The sequence below is a fragment of the Parasteatoda tepidariorum genome, chromosome 4 (genome assembly GCF_982258835.1).
Source record: "Parasteatoda tepidariorum strain Cologne lab strain chromosome 4, Ptep-v5.0, whole genome shotgun sequence".
Lineage (NCBI taxonomy): Eukaryota > Metazoa > Arthropoda > Arachnida > Araneae > Theridiidae > Parasteatoda > Parasteatoda tepidariorum.
Genome location: NC_141758.1, coordinates 93,239,673 through 93,249,257, shown reverse-complemented (window position 1 = coordinate 93,249,257; position 9,585 = coordinate 93,239,673). Strand labels below are relative to the sequence as shown.

At 28.3% G+C, this 9,585-nt stretch overlaps 1 protein-coding gene across 2 annotated transcripts; it reads left to right on the top strand.

Annotated features, from left to right (window-relative positions):
• The first annotated feature begins 588 nt into the window (after nt 1-588).
• Nucleotides 589-9,377, top strand: LOC107453940 (uncharacterized). Of its 2 annotated transcripts, none has more exons than XM_087161711.1 (2): nt 589-744; nt 5,622-7,139. In XM_087161711.1, exons 1-2 carry the CDS (start codon nt 666-668, stop codon nt 6,170-6,172), a joined length of 630 nt encoding a protein of 209 aa, XP_087017837.1. In that variant the 5' UTR covers nt 589-665; the 3' UTR covers nt 6,173-7,139. The 2 variants fall into 2 exon arrangements, with proteins under 2 accessions (XP_087017837.1, XP_087017836.1); XM_087161710.1 differs by lacking the exon at nt 5,622-7,139 and adding an exon at nt 8,052-9,377 and having other exon boundaries at nt 595-744.
• The last annotated feature ends 208 nt before the right edge of the window (nt 9,378-9,585 follow it).

Below are 9,585 nucleotides of genomic sequence, written 5' to 3'. Positions count from 1 at the left end.
AGCAATTTTTTCCAACATTAATCTTTTTAAAAGGGCAGCTTTCTTAAAGTTAGCGGGAAATATTAAGTTTGAGCATCAAAATAAAACTGTCTGTCTATAATTTTCCGTCCATTCAGTCCGTGGTTTATTGCAGGCTCCATTTAAGTCTGTAGTCATTGTACGCCAAATGATTTGCCTAATTCATCTATATCCAGCAGATTTACAGGTCAGATTCATTCATGTTTTCAGTGATCATGTTTGATTGCAGGCTCTGTTTATAAATCTTTACGTGGTTTGTACTCCAAATGTTTGCCTAACTCATCTTTATCCCTCAGATCCACAACTCAGACCCGTTCATGTGTTTTGAATGATAGTATTAGTAACCAAAATCAATGAAATCATTCATCTTCCTATGCTAGGGAGTGATGACTCATTTTAGTTAGTAAAATTTAAAAATAGCACTTAACTTAAAAATGAGTGTCACAATCATTTCATAAACATTACCTCTTTATTGTAATACTTTACATTGTTTTTATCTCTTCTTTCGATTTCTTATCAGAGGTGTCACACTTTTATCGCCTACACTCATATCATAAAATATAACATCTATTGATTCATTTTAATCTTTCATTTCGATCCGTTTCTTGGAACTGAACGGCGGTTATCATCTTTTGTAAATAAAGCAAATGGATACGCAAAAAATTCTCTTATTTACCTTGGCGTTGTTTTGTTTTGATCTGTCCGATAGTGCGCCAGTTTTCAATGGTAAGCTTACATTTTTTTTTATAACCGATATGCTATGTAATGCTATATGCTGGTTCGATATGCTTTATGTTGTGCTAGCTATATTGTTTTTGCTAAGTGCAAACGTTATAAAACAAAAATGTTACTTTTTAAGGAAATTATATTTTATAAAAATGTTATTTTATAAAATCAGCTTCTTCCATTTTAAGTTCTTCCGTTTTGCACAGAAGATATTTTTTATAGTTTGGAAACGACTGCTAACTTTTTGAATTTGATTATTTTCTATGTTATTTTAAGAATAAAAGTTGTTTTGCAATGCATTGAAGTTACCAGAATTCCAATAGAAACCTATTTCTAAGTTACATTAATAATATAAGCTGTTTAACAGCTAACTGAAATTTCAATTATTTCGGTAGAAATTAATTTCTACCTTATTTTAATAATATAAATTGCTTAACAACACAGTGAATTTACCATTATTTCGGACGAAATTAACTTCTACGTTATTTTTATAATGTAAGTTGCTTAACAGCGCAATTGATTTACCATAATACCGATAGAAATATACTTCCAAGTTATTTTAATAACATAATTTATTTAACAACGCATTGAGTTTACCAGGATTCCAATAGAAACTTATTTCTAGGTTACATTAATATTATAAGTTGTTTAACAGATCACTGAAATTACCATTACTTAGGTAGAAATTAATATCTACCTTATTTTAATAATATAAACCTCATTTTAATATATAATTGTTTTAATAATATATATGAAAAATATATATATTAATAATATATAATAATATAATTATTTCAGTAATATAACCTAATAATAACCTAATTTTAATAATTATTTTAATGAAAATTTAGTAATTAACAGCGCAGTGAATTAACCACTATGTCGGTAAAAACTATTTTCTACGTTATTTTTATAACATAAATTTTTTTAAACAGCTTTTTGAATTAGACAGAATTCAAATAGAAACTTATTTCTAAATTATATTTATAATATAAATTGTTTAACAGGGCATTGAAATTTCGAGAATTCTGATAAAATTTATTTTAAGTTACATTAATTATATAAGTTGTTTAACACTGCACTAAAATTATCTTTATTTCGGTAGAAATTCATTTATACGTTATTTTAATAATGTGAGTTGTTTAACGGCTCTGTAAATTTATCATTATTTAGGTAGAAATTAATTTCTGCAAAAATTTTAATAATATAAGTTGCTTAAAAGTGCAGTGCATTCTAGTAGGAACACACGATTTATATACTATTTCAATACAGTTTGTGGCATGGTTTTTCACTAAATTGAACATTACAATTAACTTTTAACTATCTAGCATCTACAGGACCAGGAATCAATCAAAAAAATCATATAATAAATATTTAACAGGAGCAGTTAGAAATACTGTTCTGGTTCAAAAATTTTGGAAAAAAATTACTGAAAAATTAAGTACATTAGGTATTTATTTAGTACATTAGCCTTTATTATTATTAAGTATGTCATAAGACAAAATAATTTTTAAAAAATATAAAAGCAACTTTTCTTGGGCTCTTCATGAAAAAGTAGCAAATAAAATATTGAATATAACGTAAGAATCCAGCTGATACAGTCTCAGTTAATTTTTCAGATATTAGGTTCACTTTATATAAAATTTATCTTGCAGTGTATTGCAAGAATTTCTTATAATTTTTTTTTCAAAAAGCATACTTTTTCGTCTTAGTTTTTTTTTTATTTATTTTTTTAAAGTGTTTTTTATAGTCTTAGTTAATTTTTCAGATATTAGATTCACTTTATATAAAATTTATCTTACAGTGAATTGCAAAAATTTCTATTAATTGATTTTTAAAAAAGCATACTTTTTCGTCTTAGGTTTTTTTTCCTTCTTTTTTTTAAAGCGTTCTTTATATTTTCCAAATATTTTTTTCCTTTTTGCAAACTTGATACTGGCTGTAGATCTTGATTTGAGGTCAGATACATTTGTATCGCTCAGAACTAAAGAGAAAATCTTGTGGCGTAACTACCACTACAAATATTAACTACCAATTCACTAGTATATAAAACATGTTAACTGAATTCTAAGTAAAAGTACCAATTTGATAGATGAAAGTTTACATTGTCGATAATTATATCCCCATCAAACGATGGATAGTCCACAATTAAACAGTTGATTAGCTAAAAATAAATCACTCAAAAAAAAAAAAAAATCGGTGAAGTAAATATAATTTTTTATGGTCAATAAACAGAAATTGAAGAAAAAAAATAATGAGTGATATGATATAAATAAACAAAAATGAAGAAAAAATATAATAAGCAAATTGATATAAATTTTTTTTTAAAAAAAAAACAGCATAAATCAACTAATGGCATTCGTTTATCGAATTTTATCACAGATAAAATTCTGGAAGGGGGGTAATGTGACGTAACTACCACTACAAATATTAAATACCAATTCACTAGTATATAAAACATGTTAACTTGACCCTATCTTGAGGTACCTTTTGATAGATAAAGGTTGACATGGTTCATAAATGAATCTCAAGCTTATCTACTATCAAGCTTATCTAACTATTGACACTATTTATTTAAGTCATTCATTAAATATTGCATAATAACGAACATTGTCAAAAATGATAAATAGACACAAAAAAAAGAGCGACAAAAAAAATTATTTTTTTTTCATTTAACATAATGAACAATAATTGCAATTATTGTTCGTTACGTTGTTAATTAATATTTTTAGTGATCATAACATATATTGCATGAACTATTACTATGTAAAGTTCAATAAAAAATAAAATACAGAGAAACTAGTGTAAGTTGACAGCTTGCATTACTTCAGTGGTCATCTTATAGAAGGTTATGTGTCATTTATTTATCATTCCATTTTTTTTAATCATTATATTTTGCTTATAAATACCATGTTATTTATATTGCTCATGTTATTCATTTGCTGTTATTTATATTGTTATTTATATTCGAAGATGAAAATGTGTGGTAGAATTAATTCATTGTATGATAAAAACATTTCAGGTAAAAAAAAATAATAAATTATGATTAATAAAATAAAATATATGGTGTTTAAACTATTCATTTGGCAATTTCTACGTTCATTTAGTAATGATTTACCGGTTACCTGGTTTTCAAAGTTATATTTCTTATCACACATTTAGTAAAAAAAAAAAAAATCTGAAAAGTAAATTTAATCGAATAAATTGCTTTTATGCTATGCTCTAAGGCATCAAGATAAAATTGCAGAACTTTACCACAATACCAAATTTTATCACTTATTATAAAACCATATTTCATTGCTAATTTTACCCAAATCTTTACCAAAGCTCCTCGGTAAAAATCACGTAGCTTCTTAGTATTTCCATCGAGCCAGAAACGTGACCAATTTTACCATATTCTGGTATTTGGACCATACCTTTTTTTCTCGGTGTACATTCTTTACATATTGCAAAAGGAAATAAAGATAAATGTAATCAAGTGTTATTTTTTTAACATAGCTTTAAAATTTTATTTAGCAAATGCCTTAAACAAATGAGATTATTAATAAAATGAATTACAATTTGTTACATAAATTTAATATTAAACTGATCAGTTTATAATATTAGTTTAGGTTTCAAATTTGTTAGTCATGTCTGCTATTCATAATAAAAAAAATTTCCAAATATTTATAATAAATAACAGGCAGGAAATTAATAAAAATATGTATATTATAGAAAATGCTGTCCCACAAAATATTAAAAGCATTTATAGTGTAAAAAATATGTTTTAGAAATTTTTTATATATTAAAAACATTGCGTTTCAGTAGGGAACCGCTTTATAAAGCTATTTTACTATTAAATTATTATAATCTTGCATTTCTAATCTAAAAAAAAAACGAGGACAATTACGCAGAAACTATTAAGTAAAAAAATTTATGAAAAATATTCATTTCACCACTTTAAAATTTATTTTATATTACTTACAAATCTATTTGTTACAAAAGACTTTATGAGTTTAAATTATAAAGATGTTGAGGTTAGCTTTTAATTCTATTTCCTTAATAATTTGGTGAAATTTTAATAAGCAACACAGGCTTATAAAAAATGTTCTGGAATTTTTTTCTTCCCCTGGTTAACTTATGAACGGTTTAGAATAGCATTTAATAACACTCCTGGACAAAATTGACATATTTCAGACTGCAAGATATATTTTACATGCATGTGGTCGGGTGGCTAAGGCTCCCCCCCTGCCCCTTTATAAAGGATAAATTTGATTTTTGATAATAGGGTTAAATCAGACATGGTCAACTTACGGCGGTCAACTTACAAAGTTGGTTAATTTGGCAGGGTATTCACATCAAATTTTTTCAACACGGGCAAAAAAATTCTGGTAAAATTACCGTACTGCATAGTAATTACATTTTTTTTATAAAAGAAAATTATAATTCCAGTAATAAGAACCAAAATATACAAAAACAAGAAAAGAACCCTATGCCTTAAGTATTCGTTTGATTTCAAGCAGGGTTGCTGGTATTGGCAAGTGACGTAAGTAAGAACAACAATAACAACAAATATTTTCTTGCAGCTTTGATATCAAAGTTTTTCATATTCAAAACTGAAACAAATCTGTACCCAACAGATACGATCTGTATCAGTGGTTACAGATATTATTTTTTAACAGAAAAATACAAAATACTGACAGATTGCTATGCAGTTCAACAGAAAATTTCTGTTGTTTTGCAGAACAGAAATTCCCTGTGAGAAAACTGCAGAATTATTAGTATGTTTCATAACAGAAATTTGCTACAGTGTAAATACAAATTTGATTAATTTTCAGCTTTTAAATCATGTATTCTTACTGATACACAGTGTTAAATAAGTATCTTTTTCGTTACAGGCTCGTTGAAAAATATTAACGCATCAAACAAATATGAAGAAGATTTTCGATCAGTAGTATCAGACAATGTAACAACATATAATGTTTCTAAAGATGACTTGATGAACAATTTGACCAACGGCGACGTATCACAGGTTCTGCACGAAAAGTCTACCTTGAAAATTGGTGGTAAAGGTAAAACAGGGAGAGGGGGCTCGAAAAGTAACAGAGATGGCAGTAAAGGGGGTGGTCGTATTACTATATATAGACCGATAAGAAAATACAATCATTCCAGTGGTGATTCAACAATCACATATATCATGATTGGATGGATAGCTTTCTTAGGTGTGAGTGTCGGGATTGCACTATGGTTACACAAAAGGTGTAAAAAAAATGAGGATGAAAGCATTGAAATGGAGAACAAGAACAAAGACAACAGCCAGGGAGAGAAGGAGAATGTGAACAAAAAGGAGAACAAGGAAAAAGATAAGAAAGAAGAAAGCGAGATGATTTTAAAAAGGAATGAGGAACATATGTGTAATAATAATAAATACTGCTCTATAAAATATTAAAATTTTTAGAGATTTATTCAAAAGAAATTTATACATTGAAAACATTGTTTAACAGTGTGTACATTAAAACAGTATACATTAAAAACGGTATACGTTATCCCTGAAATGTTTAAATTTAAAACTGGGATTCTATACACAAAATTACAAGAAAAATAAATGATTTTTCTAGTAATTTTGAACATCAGTAACGCAAGAAATCAATACCCTTCACCATTTACTAAATATCCGTTGCACTCTTCAGTGGATCTCAGCTCATGTTGGAATCCAGGGGAATGAATGCGCAGATGCCCTTGCAAAGGAAGCACGCGACGAAGATCAACTTCGAGCCAAAGAATATAGCTCGAGCTGTCACCTGTGCAGATGCGAATGCTGTCGCCAGGCGAAGGACCAACTTTTTAGCAAGGCAACAATCCCCGATCTAAACTGCCCAATAAACCTCTCCTCTACAATAGCTGGGCCAAAGAACTACGTACTAGACATTTCAAAGGCATGAAGATCTCACGCACCAATATAAAATTCTATCCCATCTGCAAGTACTGTCCTCATTTGCAACCAACTCCAGACAATGTTTTTGACTGCCAGGCCATTATCGGCTCCCTCTTTTAACTTGGAGCACCCCCCATCGAAATTCTCCATGGCCATCGCGCTAGAGAACTTGCAAATCTTATTATAAAGACTTTTGGAGGACTCTAATCTTTGCACTAGCACTGTATGCATAGACATGACAAATGATTGTAAAATTTTCTTACATTAAGCGTCTCAGTTTGTGAATATAATTTAAAATGGCTTTGAAGGCTTTTGTGCTTTATAAGAAATATGTTAATGCGTATAATAGTTATCTTAAAAGAAATGTGTTATAGTAGATTTTCAAAATTTTCACAATTTTTAAACTATTGCCATGGATAAATTTGTAATTCAAAAATATGTTAATATGCTTTAGTTCAATAAAAATTAACGCATTGTTTCATTTGTGTTATTTTATTCATAATATTTTATTTGTCTCATTTAATTAAATTAACGTTTAGCTTTATTTTAATCTATATTTATTTAATGAGTTTTTTGTCTTTTGTAATTGTTACGGCTACTGTACTCAGGGTGTCAGCACTCTTAACCGGAATTTCATCCAGAATTATAAACAGTATGGGGCAGTAAGTAATTGGTATTTATTTTTATACAAATACACTCAGTTATTCCGCTGAACCTAGTTTATTTGAACAAATTATAAATTACACTAAAATAATTTTAAGAAATGTAAACTGCACAAAAATTTATGTTATGATACGGACAAGAAAAAAAATACGTAGACAAAAATTTCCTGCAACGAAACACTATCAAACACTATTTTTACGCACCAAATATTTTCCGTAGGCCACGATACGGCAGAGAAATTTGGCATGAAAGATGCTGATAACCCTCTGGTTTGCATAGTGAAGTAGAAGCAGATAAAATTTTGATCTGAAAAAACAAGAAGCGCACCTTCTGCCTTAAAATTTCGCTTGATTTCAAGCAGGCTAGCTGGTATTGGCAAGTGGCATAAGTAACAACAACAACAAATTATTTCTTGCCACTTTAATAACAAAGTTTGTCCTATTCAAAACTGAAAAAAATCTGTACCCAACAGATATGATATGTATCAGTGGTTACAGATATTATTTTTAAACAGAAAAATACAAAGTACTGTTAGATAGGTATATTGCTATATAGTTTAACAGAAAATTTCTGTTGTTTTGCGGAACAGAAATTTCCTGTGGGAAAACTACAGAATTATTAGTATGTTTCCTAACAGAAATTTATTACAGCGTAAATACAAATTTGATTAATTTTAAATCAGGTATTCTTACTGATACATAGTGTTAAATAAATATCTTTTTCGTTACAGGCTTGTTGAAAACTACGAACGCATCAGACAAATATGAAGAAGATTTTCGATCAGAAGTATCCGTAATATCAGACAATGTTACAACGTATAATGTTTCTAAAGATGACTTGATGAACAATTTGACCAACGGCGACTTACCACTGGTTCTGCACGGAAAGTCCACCTTTAAGAAAATTGTTGGTAAAGTTAAATCTTGGAAAAACAAGATAACAGGGGGTGGAGGCTCGAAAAATAATAAAGATGGCAGTAAAGGGGGTGGTCGTATTTCAGTACATAGACCGGTAAGACCCATACATTCCAGTGATGATTCAATAATCACATATATCTGGCTTGGGTGCTTAGGTTTTTCAGTTGTGATTGGGATTATTATAGGATGCTTGAAAAGTAAGGATGAAAAAGATGAGGATGAAAACACTGAAAAGGAGAAGGAGGATAAGAACAGAGACTGCAAGGAAGCGGGGGAGGATGTGAACAATAATGAGAACAGTGAAAAAGAAAAGAAAGATGAAAGTGAGATTTTAAAAAAGAAGGACAATAAGGAAAATAAGTATATCGTAGAAAATACTGCCCTGTGAAATATTAAAATTTTCAAAGAGTAAATTTTTTTTTTTTTTTTTTTTTGTGGAACTGTTATATAAAAACATGTGCATCTCTCATCTGAAATGTTAAATGCATTTATTACATATGTTACCGGCAAAGTATGAAACGCCAGCATTGCATATAATTCCGGATGTTTTTAGGCAAGGATTGAAATATGAAAAGTATTACATACTTTCCCTAGGCATAGGCATTTTATAGAATGACGAATGCTATTTGCCTTACTACTTGATAATCGAAACGAATCAGAGATGTATTTTATACTTAGCCGGTAACATATACATTATTGCTGAAATGTTTAAATTTAAAACTGTTACTCTATACATGAAATTATTAGAAAAATAAATTATTATAGAACTTTCTTATATTAAGTGTCTCAGCTTGTGAATGAAATTTGACATAGATTTGAAGGATGGTGTGCTTTATAAGAAATATGTTAATGTATATAATACATTAACATATGACACGATACATGACACGACAACAACAACAATAAATTATTGCAAAATTTTCTTACAATAAGCGTCTCAGTTTGTGAATATAATTTGAAATGGATTTGAGGGATTTTGTGCTTCATAAGAAGTATGTTAATGTATGTAATAATTATCTTGAAAGAAATATGTTAAAATAGATGTTCAAAATGTTCACAATTTATAAACTATTGTCACGGATAAATTTGTAATTCAAAAATATGTGCTTTAGTTCAATAAAATTTAACGTAATGTTTTATTTGTGTTATTTTATTCATATATAACGTAATATTTTATTTGTCTCATTTAATTAAATCAACGTAAATCCATATTTTAATCTACATTAACTTAATGACTTTTTTGTCTTTTTTCATACAAATTTAATGTCATGTCTTATTTGTCACTATAATGTCATATCTTATTTTTTTTTTATTTTTTTTATTTTTTTTTTTTTTTTGCACTCAAAT

Bases quoted from the DNA above. Each gene is read 5' to 3' on its own strand.
- LOC107453940 (XM_087161710.1), top strand. From the start codon at position 666: ATGGATACGCAAAAAATTCTCTTATTTACCTTGGCGTTGTTTTGTTTT. The intron at 745-8,051 runs GTAAGCTTACAT...TTTTCGTTACAG, and splicing joins TAGTGCGCCAGTTTTCAATG to GCTTGTTGAAAACTACGAAC.